The 27876-nt window shown below is 40.2% G+C and overlaps 1 protein-coding gene across 1 annotated transcript in view; it reads right to left on the bottom strand.

Moving 5' to 3' along the window:
• Positions 1-27876, bottom strand: part of LAMA3 (laminin subunit alpha 3) — a 186313-nt gene that overhangs the window by 27225 nt on the left and 131212 nt on the right. The window contains exons 42-55 of the mRNA XM_077809046.1: positions 24581-24694; positions 20215-20324; positions 17242-17322; positions 15415-15521; positions 9671-9721; positions 9131-9282; positions 8471-8581; positions 8254-8365; positions 7547-7714; positions 5628-5824; positions 3618-3734; positions 3184-3338; positions 1457-1598; positions 855-954 (exon numbers count right to left, since the gene is read on the bottom strand). Coding sequence (XP_077665172.1) covers positions 855-954; positions 1457-1598; positions 3184-3338; positions 3618-3734; positions 5628-5824; positions 7547-7714; positions 8254-8365; positions 8471-8581; positions 9131-9282; positions 9671-9721; positions 15415-15521; positions 17242-17322; positions 20215-20324; positions 24581-24694 — 1717 coding nt within the window. The remainder of the gene's footprint in view (positions 1-854; positions 955-1456; positions 1599-3183; positions 3339-3617; positions 3735-5627; positions 5825-7546; positions 7715-8253; positions 8366-8470; positions 8582-9130; positions 9283-9670; positions 9722-15414; positions 15522-17241; positions 17323-20214; positions 20325-24580; positions 24695-27876) is intronic.

Consider the following 27876-nt stretch of genomic DNA (forward strand, 5'->3'; position numbering starts at 1 on the left):
TTAAGAACATTAAAACAGCTCTATTGGGTCAGACCAATGGTCCATGTAGCTCAATATCCTGTCTTCCGACAGCGGCCAATCCCAGACACTTCAGAGGGAATTAACAAACCAGGGCAATTATTGAGTGAACTACCCCATGACATCCATGACCAGAATCTGGCAGTCAGAAGGCTTAGGAACACCCAGAGAAAACCATTTAAAATGACACTTTAGGAATATATTCAATTTTTAATCTATATATAAGATTTAAATTACACTCAATCTCCAGCTTCTATCAGCAGGAGTATCAGGAAACCAGGTTTATTATAAACAATGTGTTAGTTTGAGGTAACTAACCAAATTTACTTCTAAGACTATAAAGCATATAGAATGTAATGGTACTGGTTTTGCTCGGTTTAGGTAACTCACCCACCCTATGACCGCAGATCTTAACTTGAGATAGCTATCTTGATGTAAAAACACACTTATTTTTTTGCAGTGAAGACAGACCCTTCTGCTTCAATAGGAGTCTAAGGCTGAACTGAACAATTTAAGAGCAGGACCGCAGCAAATCTAAGGATAAGGTCTTGCTGTAGAAGAGAATTGCAGCGGAGGGGGCAATGGTAGAATTTGGCATCCCACAGTGTGGACCATAACTGAAGTTGAAGAATCCACCTCACCCTCTTGCAGAAGGAACTTCTAAACCATAGTATCATGTTCCATTATAATAGGTAAGAATGGAGCTACCCTCTCCTGCTTACAGTTAAGTGTGTGCTACAGAGCTTTGCTAAATCAGAACCATAAACAGTGACTTTTAAATGAGAATTTCTAATACTGTATAAACATTCCTGTTATCATCTTGCTTTTTACAGTACCTTGTAATGTCTTTTGGGTCATCTGTGCTTGATTTAATAGATTGCTGCTTTCAGTGTTCAGTCTCTTGGCTTTTCCTGCTAGGTCTTCCCTCTCCACAGTCTGGTGATAAAGCACGGTACTGTAAGATTAGTTTTATAATGGAACTCAAAGCAGAAAAACAAATCAGAAAGAGTAAAAATTAATAATCTAATCTATTTTAAACAATAAAAGGAACAAATGTTTCCAACAAAAAGAAGATACCCCTCCCTTCACAGCTAGTGCTACTGGTGAAACCCTGAGTATGACACCGCCCTTTGTCCTTAAAAGCAATGTTTGTTCTTAGTGGAAAACTGTGCCTTCTGTCATCTTCTTGTCTACAGCCTATGGACCAATAGTCAGACATGGGTAGCACCTAAATTGTGACCCATAGTGCACATGCAAAACCAACATCTGAATATGCAGAACAGTAATTGTACCTGCAAATGGATAATTTCTACGTGCAAATATACGCCTTGTATGTGTACAATAAGGCATGCACGAGTTCAACTTCAGTGCCCAGCTAATTATAACGATCACCTGTTTGTAACAAAATTACAATCATTTGACAACATAATGCCCTTACCAGTAAAGCTGAATCAGCTGCATTTACAGCTTTGTTGGCTGCTTCCTCGGCTGCACTGACGGCATTAATAATATTTTCATAGGCAGTAGCAGCTTCCATGGCACAGTTCACCAACTCATCATTGCTGGCGTTTCTCTTAATTCTGTGGAAAACAGGGTGAAAAATACAGCCATGGGCAAAAACTGCAGACTAAAAAACAAAGAATGACTTATTTTAAACAGCATTTAATCTAAATATTTGCTAATTAATGCTGATGAAGGAAATGCAAATGTTTTACAACAAAAACGACGAATAGCACATAGTATTTTGACATAAGGGGCCAGATTCTGGTCTCCAGTAACGCTGCTTTACACCAGTCTGGTGCTGCAAAGCAGCTTGTAAGTGAAAAGGTTTCCTGGCAATTTCAACAGCTCAACATGGCCAGCTCTGTGCCACCCCCATCACAGCCCCCAGTGTAAGGGCATTGGTCAGAGAGCTGCAACCTCCAGTTAATCCCCAGCTGCTGGAACAGCCCTTGGCGGGCCATGGACAGCCTAGCATAAGACAAACTCGCTTCAGGGCTGCTCTATCTTGCACCGGGAAGCAGCCCAGCAGCCCTGGAACCAGGGAAAGATAAGAGACAAAAACCTTTGTGCTCAATTCACCGTGAGCTGTGCAGTGCCAGGTATCCAAGACTGCCTGGTCGATATTTATGACAACACTGTTTTGTTAACTGACCAAGCTGCAAGGACAACTGGAAGTCTTCAAAAGGAGGCTGGATCTGTCTTGGGTGGTTTAGACACAACAAAACCTGCATCTTGGTAGGGGGTTAGACTAGATGACCTTTGCGGTCCCTTCTAACCCTATGACTCTATGTTCTATGATTCTAACTAGCCAAAATCTCACAACCAGATTTTTGAGCAAAGTCATTTCCATCCAGATGGCATGTTATGGGGGTTACTTTACCTTTTGGGAGTTTTCTTGTTAGCATTAGGGCTAGGTGAAAGTTATTTGCAAAGAAACAAAATAGAGTTCTGCCCTTTTTTGCTTCTTTAATATATATACACAAGGTCTCAAAAACTTTATTTATTTTAAGGGTCCCTCCCTTCCCTACCTATACTTTACCTTAGAAATATCAAGTATATCAAGTGTTTTGCTCTGACTTTCCTGGAGGATTTGTTGGAGCACCAGAAAATTAGTGTGAACTTTAACTGTGAGCAATTAAAGGGACAGAGGTGAAGATTCTTCCACTCAGAAAACTTTTCTCCCAACCATATATCAGGCATTGGAGTTAAATATATATCAACAAAATCAAGCAAAAGGGAAAAAAGCATTTTAAAAAGTTTGACTAAAAATGACTAAAATTTCCTTCTTTTCTCAATTTTCAGGTTTGGCTTCTTTGATGCTCATGATCACTCCATTATTATTTATTTGTATTTTGGTGATAGCCCAAGGCCCAATCACAATCAGGCCTGAATTGTGCCAGATACTGCACAAACTCAAGTTCCCAGGACCCTGAAAGAGCATTTCAGGAAAAACAGACCAAGACTTAAGACTTAAATGTCTAAGACAAAAAGCAAGCAGAAAAAAAGAAAACTTTATGCACCAAAAAGCTGCAAAATGAGGGACAAACCCAATTTTTTTCTGCTTTTACAGGTCACCTTAAAGGGAAGTGAAATTATGTACAGTACATTACAATATAGTACATCATGTACTTGAACTGTTCGTTTACAGAAATTAGAACATACTCTGCCAGTTGTCTTGCCAGATCTTGCAAAAAGTTGGCATGCTCCTCTGCCCTCACCACCAGTGGCTCTTTGCTGGCTGATAAGGAAAGGTTCTTCAGTTTTTCATTCAAGTCCTTCCTTGCTCCATCTAGTTTGGCAGCTAGATTTTCATATTCCTGTGATTTTATAAACAGAAATCTTATTTTTACTTGCACATATTACAAAGTGTCTGATAGTCAGCACTTCACCCTTAGTTCTGCATGTGAAGTAATCCCCATTTCCTTGCACAGCTGTGTAGAGCAAGGGAAAAAAGAAAACCCCTTTTCACAGACTGCAGTTCATAGGAGTCAATCACATTATTATCTATCCCATTGTACTTTTACTTCAATTAGAATGATGTAAGTTTTTACTCAGTGTTTTTTAAATTTAAAATGTCACATTTTGATTAACTATACCTCTTTGCTCTTCTGAAGTAATCCAAGTATGCTGTTAGTCTGGGACAAGGAAGACTGGGCAGAGTTGAGATGATCCAAGACATCGTTCTGTTGTTTATTCATCACTTCAATTTGTTTCTAAGGAAAATTGGAGGGTTGGAAAGCATGTGATCAGTTCAGCTATTAGGGGTGGGGGAAAAATCAAATGATCATCTAGCCAACCTAAGTTAGCAGCATCATTTCCAAAGCTCTCATCGGTGTATTATCAAGGTGCCTTTTGGGGATCTAATGACTTACTGATATTCACAGGTATTTGGGGAAATTTACATTAGCACAGCCTAGTTTGTCAAGCCAAGCGAGGAGCCAACTAGAGCTTTGTTTGCCTATCAGTGTATAGACACAGCTAGAGAAGCCCTAATCAACTCCTCACACTGCCTCAAAGCATTGACATCCTGGGCCTCTCTCCTCTCAGCGCTGGAGGATATAAAAACAAGAAACCCTGTTCCCCTCTCCCAAACCTTCTGAAAGACTGAAACCATCTCTACAGTTGGACTCCCTCTTTGGGTCTTACCAGTGAGGGAAAGGGAAGGTTCTCCAGCTTGCCCTCTCTGGAAAGCTCTCAGGGGAGAATGAATGAAGATGCTTGGTTCCAGCATCTCCTGCTCAGTGGACGGATCAGTGGGGAGAAGAGTCCAGCACAGCCCTACAGCAGCAAGTACAATGACTCTGAGGTTGTGGCAGGATAATGCACCTCAAAATCACAGTCACATGGTATTTGTATCCAAGTGTGTGCAAGTCATCCCAATAGTAAGGTCTGCAATCAACCCATCTTCCCCTCTATCTATCATATCAAATTTAATCTTATCACAAATACACAAACATTTCAACTGGCAGCAGAGGCAAAGGCAAAAATGGATTAATGATCTGTGCAGATACTTCCACCATTTAAGACAGTCTGTAAATATTTTTAGCTATATTGTTAGAGGTGATGCCCTACACTGACATGTAATATACTGAACAATTGTAATGTACAGTTGACAGTAGTGATTCTACTGTCCAAGAAGTGCAACAAAAAAGCTGAAAACTTAGCTTTGATAAAACAATGCAGTGTCCTTTGAATCAGAAATGCTATTTGTTTAAGAGAATACAGGCTATCATATGCACACATTCCTTGCATTAATTCCGACCAGTTCTGTTTATTCATTATAACATCTACAAGAGTTCAGGGACTTATTAAATACATGAAAAGTCTAACTTAATTTTTACTGCATTAGGCATCACCACAAACAGTGCTGATGAGCATTTCTGATGAGACAGGATGGCAGGCAGCGCTTATTTATCAATAATTAATAACTAGCACTATTTAGTGATTTTCATCCATAGATCTCAAAGCAGGTTAACAACAGTGGATAAGCATCATTATTCCCATTTTACAGGGCAACGGAGGCTCAGAGAGGTTAAGAGACAACCTAAGAACCATACAATGAGACAGGTTTCAGAGTAACAGCCGTGTTAGTCTGTATTCGCAAAAAGAAAAGGAGTACTTGTGGCACCTTAGAGACTAACCAATTTATTTGAGCATAAGCTCTCGTGAGCTACAGCTCACTTCAGTATGCATCCGATGAAGTACTCCTTTTCTTTATACAATAAGACAGTGACAGAGTCAGGAACTGAGCCTAGAGCTCCTGACTCTTTGTCCTGTGCTCAGTTTACTACGCTCACAGAAGACAAAATGAATAATTATAGCTGAAGACGGAAATATTCAGAGCAGAGAGCATCCAGATTCTCATGTATACTAAACCCCCTCTACACCACTTTGGTTATATGAAGGGGCCCTTAAGTGGGAGTATAGGACAGTTGTTACACCCATTTCAAGACCTCTTTGCACTGCCAGAGAGGTGGAAAGAGACATTTGTGCAAATGGGAATCGGGCTCAGAATGAATTGAATTTGGCTTTACAAGAAGGCCAAAAGTAAGACAGAAATATTTCCTCCCATCTAATAAGTCCAGTTTTTTAAAAAGTGCTATTACCTTAATGTCTTCCAAGAGCACTCCATTATCTTTGTTTAAGTTTTCAGCCTGCTTCGTTTGGCCAGTTGCTTCATTGAGAGCTTTACGAAGATCATTGAGTTTGGATTCATATTCGCTTAATGAATCTCTTATCGTTTTAACAACTCCATGGTTTTCTTGCTGGTGCTTTTGTAGCTCATTCCTAACATGCTCCAGCACTGCAAGATTAGAATTGAAAAAGATTAACAGAAGCAAAACAAAATTAACTTCACCCTGCGAGGTTCTGCCTTTCGGATTAAATGGCCCAGGCTTGTAAGGTGCTGTGCATCCTTAACATATGTAGTTTCAGTGTGTCATCCCATCAGTGATAAATGTACTGCTTTCGGGATCCAGAATACTATGGATAATTTAACATGACAAATCAGCTCTAAACGAAATATGGTTGAAGGTGAACTTTTGGAAATACTAGATTTTTTTAAAAAATGTTAATCTAATTCAGCTTCATCACCAAACAAGGCCAGGGAGAAACTGGGTAAAGCTATCAGCTCCAAAAGTCTAAATCTGTATTTAAGTAATGCTGAAGTTGTGCCACAAACTGGGGCTTTACAATCTACTCTTCCCCAGTGATGGTTAAGTTACATGACTGACTTCTATGTAGCACTGAGAGAACATTGTCAAGCAGCAGGCCAAATTCTCGCCCAAGGTGCATCTATGGTACAATGTAACCAGGAGCTCTGTAGGGCACCTCAGCAGCCGCTTGTTCCAGTCCTGGAGAGAAAACCCCTCCGAAGGAGACCATGTCTACCTTTCTTCTCCACTGCACCTCCTTCCTATCAGAGGAGTGTGTGACCCTGCCTTCCCACCTGTTAATTAGAGCAATCTGAAGAATAGTATCAAGGGAGAATGGGCTTTTCCTGATGTCCCAGTAGAGATGGCAGGAGTGGGGTGGGAGGTATTCCCACCTTACAGTGTGACACATGGGATATTATGGGCCACAGACAAGTCAGAAATAGAGCTGTCAGCCATGGAGAGAATGGATCTGTTAGCCAAAGCCTTCCTACCATGGCAGAGGGAAATACGGTCACAGATGGAATTCTTTGCCCCTACTACACAATTTTGGCCTACAACCTTAGATATGTATGTGCAGCATGCTCTGCTCAGATGCACGACATTGTGTATGCCAGACAAATAGATTCCATGGAAATCATTGTGCAGTGAATGACATAAAGAATCCTGCTGAGCTCTACCTCACTCAAGGCCTGATCCAGCACCCACTGAAGGCTATGGGAGACTTTCCATTGATTTCAGTGGGGCTTGAATTTGGTTTTACTGCACACATAAAAAAGTTGCTAAAAAAATACATATGAAATTATAGTGTATTATATTATTTCAGAAATAACATATGATCATATAATGACAGACCATATTATAATATGGAACCACATGAAGAGGACACAAGACTGGGATGCAACCTTAACTTTTGTACTTCTTGACCTTTGAGTGCTCAACTATACTGCTTTAATAGTTTCTTAATGTAGATTTTTTATGGACTATCTGCACACACTATATTATTTTATATAATTTATATTTACACTGTTTCTGTGCTTTATAATTAGCTAGTGGATAGATGGATATAGGACTTTTTCATTTAGAGATCAAATAATGCATTAGAAAACAGATATCAGGACATTATTTTGATTTTTCCCCAACTTAACTTCTTTCATGATTACATTAAACATTCTTAACCTCCTTCAGAATCACTATGTTCACTTGTACAAAAGCTGATGACTGAAATACATTGCAAAGGTGCGATCAGATGCTGAAATTCTGTATCACTCCCTGAGCGTCATCATTTGTAGTCTCTTATGTTTCAGACACAAGATTTGAACATTTTAAACTAAGCAGAATAACAAGCTAAGAGCTCAAGAAGGACCCCTTACAGAGTTGAGCTTCTCTTCTCTCCCTCTCTGCATCTGTTTGCAGTTGTACAAAGTTGCGTTTTCGCATCTCTCTCATCATCTGTTCTGCTTCAGCCAGTTCCTTGGCAGCATCCCCCACAGGCAATGTGTTACCTCCTGCACTGGTGCCAGCTATCTGTTCCACGAGCACTGAAAAAAGGAAATATCACATTCAAACAGAGAAGAGACTTAGATTTACACAAGGGAGACAAATCCCAGAGCTGCTCTTCTTTTTAAGCACATAAAGTCCAATCTTGCATTCGTTACTGAGGGCTTGTCTATACAGACACTTAGTCCGTGGCAAGCTGGAGTGTAAATCTACCCTCACACTAGCCTGCCATGAACTAAGTGTCTGTGTACACCCAGCTGCTGTGCACTAAAAATTCTGCAATATGCTTTGATCTTCTCCACTTTGAAATGGGAGTAGATTAAAGCGTACTAAGGAACTTTCAGTGAGACAAAACACACTTTAGGTTAATTGCATTAAACTGAAATTAATCAACAGTAATGCCACTGAAGCTAGTAGAATTGTAGCAGGTTTGAAGTGTGCCCATTGTATCTAACTTTTTATTTTATAAAGTTGTTTTTTGAAATCTTCTCAAATTTCAGAAGTTAATTAAAAACATTGTATGTATGGTGACGAGATTTTGTAAAATAAAACATTACATAACAGTAGAAATCACCCTTACCCTGAATATTGATGATGACAATTTGTATTTTTGAAACCAAATCTTTTCCTTTTTGATTAGTCTGACCAAAATTATTAAATAATGTCTCGGCTTTCCTGTAATTCATTTCAGCCTAACAAGAGGGGGAAAACAGCCAGTTAGAGATAGCAAAGAGCAGACAAATTAATATTTTGTTATAAAAAGAGATGATTATTTTTACTTTGTTTTAGTAAGTCACCTTTTCTTGTAGAGCATTTACATCCTGATTAAGATTGATCAAGTCTGTCTCCAACTCATTTGCCTTTGAGCCCTGATTTAGAACAGCTGAACGGTACCTGTTCAACAAGATCTAAAAATAAAGAAAAAACGTGTGCACAACTGAACCAAATCTACCCCCTAGAGACCTTATGGAACTGGAGAACAAGGACTGTATTTCTTCTAATAAGTTAAAATACACTGGGTCAGATCTTCACCTGGTATAAAGATCAGTATCACTTCATTAATTTCACAGGTGACCGATTTACACCAGCTGGTCCATTGAATCCACCAGCAATGAGGGGATCTTAACTGAAGAAAATTCATTGGGTGGGCAGTGCAGAATATAAACTGCCTGAAAGTAGTGGGACTACAGGAGGGTCCGGATGGCACAGCCCACAAAAATGAGTCGGGATGGCCTAGGAGGGGGAGGGGCCACTGATGTTTTTAAGAACCCCAGCTGGACCTCAGAGCAGCCAGCCCACAGTGTAACCCCCAGGGAAGAGTAGTAGTGTATTGTGGTGTCAGAAGTTTGTCTACATTTGCTTGCACTCCATGTTGACACAAACTGACATGAAATTCTAGTGTTCAGACGCTAGTCTACACACCAGCTGAAATTTATTTTTTGTAGAAGGTCACTTACTTTTAACTCCTTGGTGCGTGTTTCCAAATGCCTCATCTGCCCCAGTGTGTGGGTGCTTGCATTGACATTTTGCAGCTGAGATTTAATCAGCTGAAGCTCATCACTCATTTCGCTCAAATCTTTCAGCAAAGTAATTACACAACTATCACAAGCTGAAAGGGAAATACCACAAGCAAAGGAAAACAATGAGAACTGTTGCTCTTTTGTGCAAAGAACATTTCAGTGGCCACAGTGAATGGAATGGAAGCCCTTTGATTCTTTGTCACTGGACACTACATGCATAACAAATGCAACAGCAAAGGTCACAGTACGGAAAGAGACTAAATCCAGAAATAAGGAGGCCCATCGCGCTCTCTTGTCTGGCATTTTCACCCTATAACATTTTTCCATCTCTAAGTGCTTAGCTTATCCTTGTTTGAACTGGTTTGTGGTTACTGCCATTATTATTGCCTTTTCTAGTTTGTCATCTTTCAAACAATTGTCAGTCCACCACCTAAGCCTGAGGCCAGCAATCTAGAGTGAATGAACATTATTACCTACCATCGCAATCTTCATTGGGATCCACATCTTTTGGATCTTGGTTTAAGCATTCTGAAATCAGATAAATATAATCAGTAATATATTCATTTTTGTCTTTGTAAAAAAATAATTTTAAACTTTGCACTCTAGGCCATAAAAAATGTGGGGGCAGACTCTGCAAATCTGTTTTTCAAGGATAAATAATTTGCATGTTACAGGAGCCGAAGAGCTATATTCATTCAATCGGTGTAGAGCAGTGCTACTCAAAGTGGGGGGTCTGCGCACCGGTGCCAGTCCGCAAGCCAACAGCTGCCGGTCTGCGCGCACATTGGAAAAAAAAACTGCCGGTCCCCCACATCAGATAGCTTGAGAAGCACTGGTGTAGAGCATTGTGCAGCGTGCCCAGTTATGGAATGTTTGCCAGTGTGTGTGTGGGTTGCGGTGGCAAAAGGCTTCTTCAGTCTCAACCATACTAGGAGGCTTGCAGGCAAAGTGGGCCGTGGTGCTGAGAAAAGGGACATGGCCAGAAAGGTAAGAGATGTTCTGATTCAGCTCCCTCTGGTGGGGCTCCTATGGAGCACCCTAGAGAATTTAAAGCTGCTCTTCTTCATTGGAACCCCAGAAGAAGGGGAGTTGTCACACAGCTGCTCTACCTTGGGGGTGCTGCCCCCAGCAATTTGCAAATTCCTGTGCTAACAGAAGAGTGAATCTGGATGTACCATATACTTCAAAATGAGAAGTTTTCAATGATCTTTACTAAGACTGTCAGAATAAAGATCCTCTAAACTTGGCATGCTATCAATGCTGGGAAAAGAGTAAAATAGAAATCATTCACTTCTGATGCTGATTTTTAGCCACAGAATTCACCTGACCTTTGTGGGTCTATGCTGAAAAGCAAGTCGGTGAGAATGGCATTGTAGGGCTCCATGTTTATCATTTCACCACTAATTTCTATTAAAAATGTGCTAACACTTCAAAAATAAATATATATATTTTATCTAATCATTAGATCTGCCAACTCAACCTAGCATTTGAGAGTCAATGGTGTGCACAGGAATAGCTGACTATGCCTGCAAATGTTACCCAGGAAAACATTTTGTTGACGATTCACAGGTAGGAAGAGAATTCAATTCACCATCTCTTAGCTAAACTGGCTCTTCTATGCTTAATGGGTGTAAAATGTGACAAAAAATTGTCACAAAGAGAGAAAATATGACACAAATATCAGGGAAAAGATCTGTGGTGTAAGATGATGTCATTTTTACATGGTCACTTTTAAGAGTAGAACCAGGTTATAAGCCTCAGTTCAGGAAAGCAGCATATTTAAATGTTTTCCTGACATAAAGCTTTAGTGATCTGTAAAATCACAAGGCAGCTGTACTTTTATAACACAGCTGTTCACTTAAATCTTGAAGTTTTACCCAATGAAAATAATTCAGGTATTTTCTCCTGGTTGGCATGGGGATATGGTTAAGTTTGTATCTATGCCCTCAATATGCCAGTGCTGGACCTCATGTGAAATTAAAGGGATTTAGAAGTATCCAGGATGCTGATTCATTATTTCCCTTTTTCCTCTCCACAAAAAAAAACATGGACCATGATTACGTTTACATGGTAAAATAGAGGCAATAAATGAGACAAGGGTTCTTTAAACTGATCACTAAGGGTTTACTGTGAGGTGCTAAAGCCATCAACTCCTGTTGAAATTTAAGGGAATTGAGGTCACGCTATATCTTGAAGGAGGCACTTAGGACTGGGCGCCCTGCTGCCAAGAGTCAACAACAACTTTCAATGTGCGACTACAATGTTAAAGTTTGACCAAAACTATTATGAGGTCCTTCTGCTGATAACAGCAGCATGGAACAGTCTAGGATCATAGCCTGGAACTTCAGAATACTCTTGGGAACTGCCTAGCTCTACCTTCTCCTTCACCACTTTCTTCTTAGATCACTGGTAAGTTCAACTGATTGGTAGTGGACACTTCACCAATGCCAGAGGGGAGACAGGAGTCACAAGGGAGTTACTCCAAGAGAAGGATGGAATTTATTCTGAATACAGACACACTTGCACTCCTGCTAGTGTATTATCCAGCCACCACTAGAGATATTCCAAGCAGTCTCCAAGAAGTGCCAATTAAGTATGACTTTTATTACAGTCTCTGGCCCAACTACAGTAGCCAAAAAAAAAAAAAAAAGATGAAATTAAAGACTTTTACGGCAAAGTGCAGAATGTCACTCATATGACAACCTGCCAAAATATGCTGTGTTCCTGACCGCAGGGGATTTTCATGCTAATGTGGAGAAAGAGATAGCTGATCAGAATATAACGGCAGAGAGAAACTGAAAACAAACTAAAACAATGAGGAGTCCTTGTGGCACCTTAGAGACATCGCCCACCTTGATTGTATGGGCCTCGTTGGCGCGACAAAAAGTAATTTTCCCTCTATTGATATTCTTGTCAACTGTCGAGAATAGGCCACTTCCACCTTGATTGAATTGGCCTCGATAGCACTGACCTCCCACTTGGTAAGGCAACTGTCATAAATATAAAGGGAAGGGTAAACCCCTTTGAAATCCCTCCTGGCCAGGGGAAAGCTCCTCTCACCTGTAAAGGGTTAAGAAGCTAAAGGTAACCTCGCTGGCACCTGACCAAAATGACCAATGAGGAGACAAGATACTTTCAAAAGCTGGGAGGAGGGAGAGAAACAAAGGGTCTGTGTGTCTGTCTATAGTTGGTCTTTGTCGGGGATAGACCAGGAATGGAGTCTTAGAACTTTTAGTAAGTAATCTAGCTAGGTATGTGTTACATTATGATTTCTTTAAATGGCTGAGAAAAGAATTGTGCTGAATAGAATAACTATTTCTGTCTGTGTATCTTTTTTGTAACTTAAGGTTTTGCCTAGAGGGGTTCTCTATGTTTTTGAATCTAATTACCCTGTAAGATATCTACCATCCTGATTTTACAGGGGGGATTTCTTTATTTCTATTTACTTCTATTTTTATTAAAAGTCTTCTTGTAAGAAAACTGAATGCTTTTTCATTGTTCTTAAGATCCAAGGGTCTGAGTCTGTAGTCACCTAGGCAAATTGGTGAGGCTTTTTACCAAACCTTGTCCAGGAAGTGGGGTGCAAGGTTTTGGGAAGTATTTTGGGGGGAAAGACGCGTCCAAACAGCTCTTCCCCAGTAACCAGTATTAGTTTGGTGGTGGTAGCGGCCAATCCAAGGACGACGGGTGGAATATTTTGTACCTTGGGGAAGTTTTGACCTAAGCTGGTAAAGATAAGCTTAGGAGGTTTTTCATGCAGGTCCCCACATCTGTACCCTAGAGTTCAGAGTGGGGGAGGAACCTTGACAGCAACTCCCACCTTTTCACGTGCTGTCATATATATACTGCTTACTGTATTTTTCACTCCATCCATCTGATGAAGTGGGTTTAGCCCACAAAAGCTTATGCCCAAATAAATTTGTTAGTCTCTAAGGTGCCACAGGACTCCTTGTTGCTTTTGTTGATACAGACTAACACAGCTACCACTCTGAAACCTGAAAACAAACGGACTCACTGAATTCTGGTCTAAGAATTCACTTGTCCTCGCAAACTCTTACTTTGGAATGAGAGCTGGAAAAAGGATAAACGCTCTTCAGATCAGCACCATCAAAAATATAAGCCTAATAAAGTGGCATTACTGTAATGACGAAATGGAAAACCAGCATTAGCTAACAAAAAATTCTACCAGATGCCAACAGCAACTCAGATTACCAGCTGTTTCTGTAATGTCTCCGACCAAAACCAACAGTTAAAGCAGTCATCTCAGCCTCTCAGATAACCTGAGCAACACTGGAGAAAAGCACAGAGTGGGAAAATCAGTAGTCACTGATTTTGATTGGTTTAAAACATTGCTAAAATGTGAGAAGGAAAAGTTGCTTTTGGGAGAAAATGAAGTGTGAGTTCATTGACATCAGAGAGAAGTCAATGAGGAATGAAAATAAGGTAGAATCAAAGATCTCATCAAGAACAAAGCCCTACTTTCTCTGAACAGGTACCAGTGTCCCAAAGGACAGAAGTAAATACGCTTCAAGAAGGGCTGGAGAGCATAAGATCATATCCTTTAATCCAAAATGGTAATGATAAAGCAAACAACATACATAGAAGTGGTAAAATGTTCAAAAACCCCTAAGCAATTTAGGACTCTGAGTCCCATTTTCAAGGTCCTTAGGGATCTGGGGTTTAAACCTTATTGACCTTCACTGAGACGTAGGTTCCCAAAAACCAGATTTACAAATGTGTTTAATTGCCTAAAGATGCAGATAGGCAGAGCCCTGAGCGGATACAAATTTATATCCACGATATAAATCGGTATCCGTGGAACTGCAGGGCTCTCCCGGGAACCGCAGCAGCGAAAGGAGCAGAACACGGGGCTGCCGCTCCCAGAAGCCAGTGCCCCGCGCCAGCAGCCCCTCTGGCGTGGCTGTACTGCCCCAAACAGGAGATGCAGACAGCTGCATGGAAGGGACGGGGGCAGGGCTAGGGGCAGGGCTGGAGGTGGTACAGCCGCACGAGAGGAGCTGCCGGTGTGGGGCGCTGTCTCCTGGGAGTGGCGGCCCCATGTTCTGCTCCTTTTGCCGCTGCGGTTCCCGGGAGAGCCCTGAAGTTCAGCAGATACTGATTTATATCTGCGGATATCCGCATCCATGGGTATACATTTGTATTCACTCGGGACTCTACAAATAGGTGCATAGTGGGACACACAAAAATAAGCTAGGCACCTAGTTCCCACTGACTTTCAAATACCTTTGTAAATCTGTCCTTTAGGAGCTTATGTCTCATTGACAGTCAGGATCTTATATCTCACCAAGTGCCAAAGTCACTTAAAAATGGGACTTGGTCACTTTTGAAAATTTGACCCATTATCTATTTTTAAAATGTTGATTTTGAGTATCATGTGCTGTGAAGTTCACAACCACAGTACCAGAAATAGAGTTTCCTCTGTGTGTGGCCATACTGTGCTCTTTCTCATGTTCAGAAAGCAAACATGTGAGGAACAGATGTCCAGGGACAAGTAAGTCCCACCTCTAAGATGTCTTTTGAAGGTTCTTTGTTCCTTGTATTTCTTTTGTGTGTTTTTCTATCTTTTTTAGGGCCAGGTTTTCCTCTCAGCTATACTACTGAAACTCCATTCAAAGTAGCAGGGATGTCTTCAGTGCAATTACATCAGTGTAGCTGGCAGGAAGATTTGGCCCTCACTTTAACTCTTCTTTAGTTCACTTATAACTCATAAGTACTAAACTAAACTGCACATTGGTTTAAAAAAACAGCCTATTTCCTGAAAGAGACAAACCCCTAAGACACCAGGGGAAGTTGTGTTTGCGTATCTCAGGGCAGTTTCCCGCACGTATGACATAAAAAAGCGTTTGATCACAGCATATACACTCTGAAGTTACAACTATTCTGTCCCAGGTACATTACATTACATGAAGGCAAATTAGGACTGCTCTATGGTGTATGCTTCCTAAGCTTACATACAGCGTGGCAAGATATGGCTTTGAGGTTGGTAAAAGAGGTTCAGTAATGTATTCAACCATCCATTTGGTGTGGGATGGAGAAATAGATAATCAATAGTGTTAAGAATTCAAAATTTAACTGTTATTAAATCTGAACTATATTCCTCATAGGTTTTCCTTTACATTCAGTTGTATCAAAACTCTTCCATTCCTTCATTGAAAGACAGAAATCAGTATTCAACAAATCGTCTGTCTACCCTTACATACCTCCAGTAAGACGATCACAGCTAACCAGTTGACCATTATTATTACAATTACACTTCTGACAGTAACCTCCGTATTTTAGCGGATTCCCAAAATATCCTGGAGCACAGCTAGACAAAATAAATATAGATATGTTATTAAATACTTGAAATTGCTTGCAACCCTTTTCTAAGATATATTTTCATTTAATAAAAACCTAGCTTTCCTTATATACATAAAATTATAAAATTTTACATATAAAATTATAAAAATATATAACATTTTTTGGGAGCTATGCCTGAAAATCATGTTGCCTGGCATTGTGATCCTGTCAGATCTCATGTGCCAAACAGAATCATGCTGAACAGGAAACCTGCAAGTAGGAGCTAAAGGAAATGGTGCCAGTGATTCACAAAGGAGTACCCTTCCTTCTGATTCAGCACCGAATCAAAGCTACAGCATGCTGTTAAGGGACACTATGCAGCTGGAGGTGCTGTCTTTCAGTTGAGACATCACAGTTTCTTGGCTACTTGTAATTAAAGATTCTTTGGCACCATTTGTAAGAGATGGGGTGCTAGTCTGTGTGTGCTGGTAAGAGTCTAACTCAGACGATTACTTCTGCAAACTTAAATTCCCCCAGCACTTTAAACTGAATAAGATATTCTTCACTGCCTATTTTAAATTGTTGGGTAGTTTGTGCTACTAAACTATTGCAGTGTTTTAACTGAGAAGTGTCTGCAGTAAGGCACACTGGGCTCATTTAGGATGAAGGGCAATATGTAGATTTAACACGATCACTGTCGAGCTACAAACGCTATTCAAAGAAGTGTGCACATTCCTCCCAAATCACTGAACATGAAAGGTGAAGTAAACAAACTAATGCATAAGAAGAAAAGGGAAAATGTTTTTCAACTGGAAACAGAACAAAATAAGTGGGGCTATTACTGTTATTACAAAGAATGTTACATACAATAAGACTATTCATAGTGGTTGACTGCTCCTTTTGATAAAATCAGTATATACCAGTTACACATGCTAAAGACAAATTATTCATTTATTTCTGTTCTCTATATTGTGTACGATAAATTACTCCCAACTGTGCAATTATTACAGTTCCCAGCACACTATATACACAAACAAGATTAGGGTATGGAATAGCTTCCATATAAGGAGAGATTTAAAAGACTGGAGCTTTACAGCTTGGAAAAGAGATGACTAATGGGGGATCTGATAAAAATCTATTAAATCTTGATTGGTGTGGAGAAAGTGAATAAGGAAATATTATTTACTCCTTCACATAACACAAGAACTAGGGGTCACTCAATGAAATTAATAGGCAGCAGGTTTAAAAAAACAAAAGGAAGAGTTTCTTCACACAACGCACAGTCAACCTGTGAAACTCTTTGCCAAGGGATGTTGTGAAGGCCAAAACTATAAGGTTAAAAAAAGAACTAGATAAATTCATGGAGGATAGGTTCATCAATGGCTATTTGCCAAGATGGGCAGGGATGCAACACAACGCTCTGAGTGTCCGTATCCTCTGTTTGCCAGAAGCTGGGAATGGATGACAGAGGATAGATCACTTGACAAGATACAGGGCTAGATGGACCATTGGTTTGACCCCATATGGCCGTTCTTATGTTCTTCTGACAGATATTTATGTCTATATAGCTACCTAATTTTACATGCACGCATATTGCACACATAATATATAAATGCATACACAATATTCTGCAGCAATATGCTTAGGTAGATATTCTAATAAATAAATTAGGTAAATAAATAGGCATGTGTGGAGAGAGACTCTTTTTACGCTCCATTTGAAAAGGCTTTAAAAGACAAGTCACTTACCTTTCACAATGTACTCCAGTATAGCCTTCTTTGCAGAAACACTGAACTTCTTCACCATTTGCCACACAGCCAGTTGCAAAACTGTGAGAAGATAAAAAAAATTATTTTCATGAAAGCATAATCAAGATGTTCAGATGAGTTAGAACAGGGGCCAAATAACTTTCAGGAATAACGGGTAATTGGTGATATAAATAACCAATGATATAGTTTAACAACCACAAGACAAATTACAGCAAATTATCCACTGATGCTTCAAATTCTTCCACTAAATTCACTTCTTGGCTATTTTAAATACACTTCTGCCCTTCTAGATAGAACAAAATAGCTTATTCTGGAAAGGAATGCATACAACAAATCTTCTTAACAATAAGATTGTGAAATAAAACAGGTCTATGCAGATATTATTTTACTAAGCAAGAACCAACAGTTAAGTGCTAAAACAGCTCTTTGTTGATTGTGTAACTCTTTGTACTTATGCTTAGAAGATTTTCATCTTATTTTAAATGAATTTCAAGGGATAACATCAATATTTATTATACATCCAGGTGTATACAAATGTTATCAATGTATTTCACATGAAAAAGAAATTAAACAACCTCACATACAAATTATTTAAAGGTAATGAATGTAAAAGTCAAGGTTCATATGGGATTTCAAAGTAAAATCATAATATTAATTTCTTAGCATGGATAGCACGATTTTCCTATCAAAAACAAAAAGAAAAAAGCCTCCCAAAGTACTAAAGTTCCCACGTAAACATAGTAATTTCATTGAAGGCTCAACAGTTCTAATATAAAATACTGCCCTTTCCTCCCCCGTACATGGAAATCATCAGAGGGTCTTGTGCAAATGGTTGTTCTTGAAAGGTTAGAGCCCACACATGCTAAATCCACTTTTCCTATAACTGACATTTTTATTTATAATAATTATTTAAAACAACTATTTAAAAGTCAGTGGGGATTGATAATTCTTGCTATAAATTTACCTTTACATTTGAAATGTTTAAAAAGAGTATTAAGGAAGAAGGAACCAATCAGCTATGCAGATGTCCAATGCACCCACAAAACTAACAACTTGCTAGGAATTGCACCTAACACTATTTTCCTTTTTTGCATCGAGGTAGTAGAGAGGTGCACAACCCAAAAGGGAGTTCTGGGAGTGATGGCACCTCTTGAGCTCCCTAGTACACAGGGGGAGAACTTATGTTGGACCATGCCTACTCTTTCTGACATACCAAGCTAGCTTCATGGTCCTTTGTAGAGGGACTGCTATTGCTTGGCTGTAGGATGGAGTGTGTGCGATGGACATAGCCTACTAGTGTTCCTTCCATCTTTTGACCATTCACCTGGGCCATAGGCGCCTGGATAAAGTAATCTGGTCTATGAAAGACTGGAATCAAATACCCCTTCCCCCACCCACCCTTCCAAAACTATATATTGCTCTTACTTTGGAGGAAAAGTGGATGATTCCACCAATGCTAGGTGGAACATGCCCTGTGCAGAGAATGGTAGCTATCAGATCAATACGGACATATGAATCGAATGCAGGTTTCATGGTTTTCTCAATTATCTCAGGTTTCAGAGTAGCCGTGTTAGTCTGTATCTGCAAAAAGAAAAGGAGGACTTGTGGCACCTTAGAGGCTAACAAATTTATTTGAGCATAAGCTTTCGTGAGCTACAGCTCACTTCATCGGATGCATTCAGTGGATTCACTGATGAAGTGAACTGTAGCTCACGAAAGCTTATGCTCAAATAAATTTGTTAGTCTCTAAGGTGCCATAAGTCCTCCTTTTCTTTTTGTCAATTATCTTAGCACTCTTAAAATGAAAGATGAATAAAAATACGTTCAGCTGACCTCAGGCAAACACCTGCAGAAGAAGCCGATGCCATCAGGAACAGATCCATCAGAGAATTCTCTGATATGTGAAAAGCCTGTCTACTACTTACCAGTGAAAAATCTCTTACTTAAGGCTATCTAGCCTCTGTCTCTGCACCTGGCAAATAATGTGTAATGCTCTTAGCAATGCAGCGCTTAGGTTTTATTAGAGCTATTATTTTTTCTTTACCTGAAGACACATATACTTGCACATTTTAGCACTGAGCAATCACCACAAACAGGTGGGTCAAAACAATATGCATTTACAGCCCATTTTACTGCTAATGACTTTAAAAATCTAGTAACCTTCTTAAGATCCTAGCAAATATAACTGTTTCTTACCATTCAGTACTGTTTGCTGAGCTGCAGTTTGGTGAGTATGTTTGCACTTGTATGTATGTTTCATCTGTCAAGCTAGTGGAATCTTTCAAATATAGTCAGACCAACATAAATCCACTTACATGTTTACAAGTTTTAATTATTTTTTCTGAGTGCGGGCTTTGCAGAACACTAAATCTCTCTGCACTCACACAAAGGCTTGTTCCCACATAGCCAATTATCTCATCTCTGGTTTAGACACCAAATGGGACAGCAAAAATAATTTCCATGCCATGTCTCAGGAATATGGCTTCACTAGCACAGAAAGAGAGCATGGATTGCAAAGGAGAAATCCCTATTGAAAACACATGTGTTTCCAACAGTTAATGGAATACATGAAAGCCCTGGGAAACATTGATATGTATGGGGACAGATGCTGCATATAGCTCATAAACAAAACAGGCCCCACCCCTGAAATTCACTGCATATGGGTGCACCACTGTGCCTGTGCAGAGCCCCACCGAAGTAAGGGGGTTACCTTACGATTGTGCAGTCACTTGCAGGATCAGGGCTACAGTTAGAATCTTGAACTTATTAAAGAAAACACAGTGAAATAAGTTACAGCACTTAGTTATTATTGTGTGTATGGCACTAGCGCCTAGATGACCCAACCAAGATTGAGACCCCAAGCACAGAGTAAAACACAGTCTCTACCTACTTACCGTAAATAATTTCCACTCCCCATACCCTTTTTTAACTTGACACTATATTGTACAATACCTGTTTGTGTAAGGACAATGGCACACCCTACAGGAACCTTGACTGGCATCGCCAAAATAACCTTCTTTACAGCGGTCACATTTTTCCCCAGCAGTATTATGTTGACAGCCCTTAAAAATGAAACAAACAAGACAATTAACTGTGGCCTAACTTTGTAGGGTTTATTATCATTACCACTGGGAAATTATAGCTGATCTCTTCCAAACCTCTGAGGGTGTATTTTTTTCACCCACAGTTAAGCATTTATTGCAAAACAGACTAATTAAATACTATTAAACTTATTTTAACAGGATACTCAAAGTAGCAGTGCAGTTGCTTAATGAGCGTTGTCCCTTATGTGTGTAGCTGTCTTGATATTTTGAGCGAATCCATTAAAAATTCACTAGGTCTGAATTCAACTTAAATTTTGCATTTTAATGTATATTATAAAATCTGGGAAATTATGAACAGTTTTAAAAACACACATTTAATTGAGTCCAGACACACTTCCTCCCTCAGTCCCAGGAAATTAATTTTAAAATTAGTCTGCTTAATAGATTCAGTTAAGATTTTAATTTCATGTACTTTTCCCAATATGCATGTAATTTGTATTTCATTTACTAATTGGAATGAACAATTAATTAATAATGAACACTGAGAAAACAAATCTAACTGCCGTAGCCAGCTCCTCCATGATAAGACTCCAGGGAATAAAACCTCATTTTAGAGACGTTCTTATTCCCATTAGTGTCAATGAGTCATGTGTGTATTTGGTGGGCAGGCGGGACATTATTTTTGCTTCAACTAAAATTCTTATACACAAAATAATTGTTAATTTACAGCTGAAGTTGTTCAAACTCATTTTCTAGCAGCCACAGAAATCCAGGAAATTACCAATAAAGCCAATATTTGCATACATTAACCTTCAATCACATACCCTATCATCCAAGCATCATAAGCCTTTAACATACTCGTACTCCTCCACTCCACAGCTAAACACCCTTAGTACTCCGATGTACAATCTCATCAGTGCACATATTCTGTTCCTAACAGTCAAATGCACAACCTGATCTCTGACATCTGCATTAAGATGCCGCTATACCTTTGCCTATAGATAATATCCCATTCCAATGGCCCTATAATCTATTACTTGTACATGACACAGTACAGGGTCACTGATAAGTGGAATAGGTTAGAGGATTTGAGAGGCACGGCTGAACCAGAACTGTGGGTGGGGCATGGGGTAGGACAGCAGGACTTTTGGGGGCGGGGAGGAGAAGCGGACCTTTGGCTGGGTTCAAACAGATGTAGGGCAGGCTGCAGTTCCATTCTCATGAACCTCCTATGGCTCCGAGCAAAAACTCCTCTAGGCTCTGATTTGCAGCAGAGGGATTCCCCTCCCCACAAGTGACAGCAGGCTCCTTTGCCTTTTCCATCTCTTCTTGCACTCAAGCCCCCCCACGGCTTCTCTACCCAAGCATACACATCTCCATTCATTCCCCCTACCTTCCCACATAGATCCATTCAACTCTATTCCTGCACAAGAGCCCATAACTTGTTTTGTGCTTAAGGGAAAGAATGAAAAATATGGCCTGTTTGTGAGAGGTTATGAGAATGGATGTGTGAAGTTCTACTTTGTGGGGACTGTGGTTGTTTTAATTGGTGGGAACCAAATAAACACAGAGTCAGGGCCAAAATTTTAAAAACACACAGTCAGGACCCATTTTAAAATATGGCCTCCTCAAAAACTGATGAATATTTTCCTTAAAAAATTACATGGAAAATTTACATGAACAGTTATTGTGGCAAATCTGAAGACTAAATTCAATAGTTAAAATGTGAAAGAGGGATTTTAATGCTGCTGCAGGTTCAAATCTCAAACCATGCTTAACTCTGGAGTCACTACTGACCCCCGCTAAATATACATCCTGATTGCTGAGGGCTTGTCTACATGGTGCATTAGTACGCACCAGCTGGGATGTGAATTCCAGTGAATGCCAGCATCGTGCACACCGACTGGCCATGTGGACCCTGCTGGTGCCCACTAAAAGTTCTGTAGTGTGCACTGATGCATGACATCTGAAACAGTGCTAAGTTAATACATGCTGGGGAACTTTCTGGTTACGCCTTCCCTATGAGTTGGGGGTGCAATTCCCAGCTCAGGTACACCTACTTGTGCTAGTTCAAGGAGAGCTAGTGTGAGTATAAATAGCAGTGTTGCCATGGTAACACAGGCAGCAGCAGCAGCAGCACGGGGTTCTGGTGAGTTTGTACTCAGCATGGCTAAGTTGTGCCCCCCCTGCGTTACTATTTAGACTCGCGCTAGCCCTATGCGTACGCAAGCTGGGAATCATGCCCCTAGTATGAAACAGAGCCATAGCTTTAGTGGACGTTAGTACAGTCCACGTGGCCACTTAGTGTGCATCACGCTGGGTGCACCAGAATTTACACCCCAGCTGGCGCACACTAACGCGGCGTGTAGACACACCCTGCAATGCGGAAGCCAGGAGAAGTCTACAGAAATGGAGGGAAAAAGGTTTCTTGTGGCATGGGGAGCCTTTTATAGATTTCATACATGGATCACATTCAATGGACCATATCATCCCCTTTCATCTAGAAGGTGAAAGGAACAAAAATCCTATTCCAATGGCCCTAAAGCATGATGGACGGAAGCCAAAGCAGCAACATCCTCATCATCCCTCCCTCAGAATTTAAGGGGGCATAGCCAAGTAGAGGGGAGATGTGACTGGAGTTACAGCTACTGTTTGCAGCAGCATCCTTTAAAACTCCAGAGGAAAGTTCCAGAGGACGATATCAGAAACCCTGTCAGCATTAACTCACAACCTCCCCAACAATCTTCTCCTATGAGTGGGAAGAATGGGCAGGCTTTGGCACATAGCTCCTGAGGAAACTGGGCTGTTGATGGAAGAAGAGTTCAGGGAGCAAAATGGAGAGTGCACAAATGTTTTGATGTCTGCCCCCTGCTCTCCCTACAAACAGACAAACCCCACCTAATGGGGTCAGAAGCTGGCAACTTTGGGCCTGATCTAAAGCCCACTGAAGTCAATGGATAGACTTCTATCAACTACAATGGGCTTCGGATCAGGCCCTTTGAAAGTGTCCTCTGCACTAAGTTTTCCTGCATGACTTTGCTCATCTTATAGTTTGTCTCTAGGGCAGGGGATGTTTTATCTCAACATATTCATAAGTTAATTGTGCTTGCGTCTAAATGACATTTTAGGCTAAAAAAGTGAAGTTTACACTTTTCAGCCTTCTCTTGAACTGATCTACACATCCTCATCCACATCATCTACACAGCTATCTTTCTGCTGCAGTGCTTTCCTGTCATGGCCTGTCCTGTCTCCCAATGAAGCACATTGTGAGTCATTCCCTGGAACATGCTGAACTGTCTCATAACTAACATTTAACCAAAAGGATTTGTTGAAACAAAGTCAAAGGGTATTGCATATTGCAAAGGAATGCGCTGTAGGCAGGCAGAATTAATAGCTTACAAAAAATAAACAGGGGAAAATAAATCATGAAAGAGAATTTGTTTACATAAAAGGGGTGCAGTTAAGAATTAGGAAAAATTTTCAAGTTGGAATTTTTCAGAATAAACCATAAAAACTAAGGTTTTATTTAATTGTCAAGAATATAAACTAGAAAAACACAGTAGGCCAAATTTCTTGCTCACACAAACACTGGGGTTCCTTGACTTCAGTGGGGTTACTCCAGACTTAAAATGGTTATCTGGGAGCAGAATTCACCCCACTGTACCTACAGTTCAATTGCAGATTTGTAATTCATCTAACTTCTCTCCTCCTAGCCCAATCCTGTCTTTTCCAGTACATATTATATGTGTAATTGTAATCTAAGATTTGTTTTCAAAGTGACCAAGCAAACAGTGTCTTAGTTTTTCAAGAATGTAATTATTTATTTGAATATGGGGTCGGGTCCTACAACCCCTTATGTGCATAGTACTACGGACTACCCATGAGAGTAAAAGTTTGCTGGACTGGACTCTATAAAATAACTAAGGCCCTGATCCTGCAAACACTTACCCATGTGCTTAATAGAGGGGACTTGGGTAGCATGGGACAACCAGAGTTGTGGGAAGAGGCACGGGAGAAATGTGGAATAAAGATTGAATGAAACTACTGACCTGTGCAAAGTTAAGCATGTGGAAAGTGTTTGTAGGATTGGGACCTAAATGCATACACAGTAAAAAATTCAGGTAATATAATTCAGTCAAAGAATTGAACCAGTTACACAAGAATCATTTTGTGGCAACAATGAAGAAAGGAATGCTATGTCTTCCACAGTTCAGTAAAGAAAAGGATAGTCTGCTTTTCTACATTAGTTTTAACAATATTAATGTTTTACTTACAATACATATTCCAGAACCATCCTGGCATCTATTTGAATTTCCATTGCAATTGCAGGGTACACAGCGTCCTGTAAATAATCCTTTATTCTCACGATAAAACCCAGGGCTACATTCCTATTAAGTATACAGGAAAATATATGTGTAAATAAAAGTGGGGGAAAGAAGGATTCCACAGCCTCCACAGGCTACAAAGATCAATATTTTAAAATCTGTTGGCCACACCCAGAAAACTATAGTAGAAAGTGTTTCCTGATAGGCTTTTTTTGGAGCGAATTGTTACTTTCTTAATCATAATAATTTTAGCTTATAAAGTGGCAAGGGAGCAGATGAAAGGGACTCCAGCTGCATATCATCTGGTGGCCAATCATTTCAAATAATTTTGTAAAAATAATGCAGCTTTCAAAGTGGAATGGTATCACACAGGCTTTGGGGGTTGGGTGTGGTAACAGACAAGTGGGTTTGTTTCTACAGAGATATGCTGGCCAAACCATAGAATCATGGGGGGAGGGATGAGAGGTAGACGAAAATACCATTACTCCAGCCCATGAACTGTTAAAGCACTTGGGACCTGATCCTGCAAACACTTACGCATGTCCTTACCTTTATGCCATTGATTTAAATCAGACTACTCACAGTACTTAAATTAACCATGTGCATACGTATTTGCAGGATCAGGGCCTTGCTGAGTAGCTGCACTGCTGCTCCCCACTCTGGCAGCGGTATTGCATCATCCTGACCCTCACACAAGACTGCTGAGCAAGACATTTCCTGCGGCTAAGCAAAGGGGTCTAGCATTTGGCCTTTAAACAATAACCACAGAAGATGTTAATGTAGATTTATACCAGAAGGTTCTGGAAGGGCTTCCTACAGGTGCCTCATATGTTACAGTGGTTACATAAAATCTTAGTGCTCAGGTAACTACAGTGTATTCTTTAGAAACACTTCCACTGTGGTAATTTCTATATTAACTCGTCATGATTTCCAAAATTATTCTACCTGGAGCTATATGAAGCCACGTTTAGGCAGAGTGAGACAAGGTTCCAAAATATGCAGCCGTTTGATTTTAAAGTACAGGCTTGTCCTAGGGACCGGTGACACATGAAAAGAATGTTCAGTCACTGAAAGCACGTGAGCAGATTTTATATTGTATGTCAGATCAATCAAAGTCAATTTCAAATAGGGAAACAGAGGAGTTGAACTGGAGAAAGATAATGAAAAGGAAGCAAGAGACAACTGTCAGCAGTATTAGCCTGTACCATTTAGGTGCTAACTAATATGCTGATATCAGATCATTACTGGCATGGGAGCAGAAGCAGGGAGAGTGAAAAGAGCTTTCCCCACTATTTGAGCCTCTTTATTCATGGACCAGCCTTAACTGCAGTACCTGTATTCTTCTGACTGCTCCCTGTGGGGGCCTTCTGGAGTACTAGGCACCCCAGAATGGCATCGCATGGTCCTTCTCCCCAACCCCTCCTCACTGGGAGCTGAACTGGCTGGCTGTACAGGAGATCACATGCTACATCCTTCTAAGAGGCGGTAGGGGACTGTGATACCTGGGGCACACCATGCTTTCCAAAATGCCTCCAGGAGTTACCCCTCAAGCAGTGCAGCTCTGCACAGTCCCCATCAGGCCCAAAACATATTGAATAAAATAAGTGGCACATAAACTACAAATCCTGCAAATTTTTGCTTAGATGAGTTGTGCCACTGAGCTCCATGGGACCACTCACGGGAGTAAGGGTTGGCAGAATCAGGCCATACACTGTAGTCTAGTTGCTTTAGGCATGAGTATTTATGAAAGATTCTGAATGAGAATTAGGAATTTATTAAACATACATTTGGCAGAGAAAAACCTCAGCCCTGCAGCGGCACAAGGATTTTAACAGAATACTGCAATGAAAGTTGTTGATGTTTAAACAATGAGAGTTCACCTATGATCTGTCGGAAATTCCACCCTCGCTTTCAGTGGTATGTGGGATTAATGTAATTAAATGTACATAAGGCCTGATCCTGCACCATTTAAATCAATAGGAGTTTTAATATTGACTTCACTGGGAGCAAGGGCTGAACCCATAATTTGCCCCACTTTGACTTTTTTAAGATACATTTTAATAAATGCAGGGACCTATTCTCCCTGAATTTATACATGTAACCTACATTATAGCCAACAGGCAATCAGTTTTCCCGCTTGCTGAGGAGACTAGCCACCTCAATATTTGAAATAGCTCAATCAATAGAAATATAGCTTCACAAGGATTATTTATAACAAGTACCTTACAGGCAAAGCAAAAATGAATACACCTACTTTATTAGTGTATCCACATGCATTTGAACAAATCTATGCTGCTCTTTCCTCTTTCAATTCTTACTCTCTTTACATTTAAAATTTGTAACGCTAACATACACACTGGAGTACTGAAGCACTCTGATTTGAGGACAACTGTCACCACAGCTTCATTTTGCAATATTCACTTCATATGAACAAAAAGCTCTTAACCACTCAAAAGTACACAGAAGCTGTTAGATGCTCTGGCTTTTGTGGACAGTGGTAAACAATCTACTACCAATAGTACACGGATGATCTTTCTTGTAATGTAATTCAAGGTTAGGAGATTCGCATTCTTATTGTTTGAATTTCAAGAACTGCATAACTCAGCGAGAAAAAGAAAAGAAAGAAAGAAAGAAATTACCTCTTTTGGTTTAAAATCCAAATGAATTTGTTGCTGCTGACCTCTGCCCTGCAGGTGAGGAAATGCTAGCCTCTGTTGTACATCTTGTCCCAAGCAATGCCCCAGAGCTATTAACAAGACAACTAGCCATCCTATGTTCTTCGGCCTCTGTATTTCAGCCGTCATTCTGCTTAGCTCTTAGCTTGGCTGTTCACGTACAGTATTCTTTCACTATTCAAACCTTCTTTATACTCCGCCTTATTGTTCAGCTTCTGACTCAGATAAGAGGCTGTATGCTGCGATGGGCCCCACCTTTAAACTTTATACATGAGTCAGGTTGTACAGCACAAATAACAGTTCCTGAGGTTAAACGACCAGACTGTAACTCCTGTAAGTGAATGTATATCTAACATAAGGTGTGGCAGGCATCACCTTCTCCCTACCTAATGTAGTCAGACAGAGCTAGATGATTAGAACAGGAAATCATAGATTGAGTAATACTGTAAAAACGGGAAGGGCTTATGAGCTACATTAAGTCCGTGGTTCGACTGCTTCCTTTGGGCTATCTATTTTTTTCAATGCAGGGGAGGAAAAACGGATAGGAAATAAAGACAGCACATTGCAGGT

Source organism: Eretmochelys imbricata, chromosome 2, assembly GCF_965152235.1.
Source record: "Eretmochelys imbricata isolate rEreImb1 chromosome 2, rEreImb1.hap1, whole genome shotgun sequence".
Lineage (NCBI taxonomy): Eukaryota > Metazoa > Chordata > Testudines > Cheloniidae > Eretmochelys > Eretmochelys imbricata.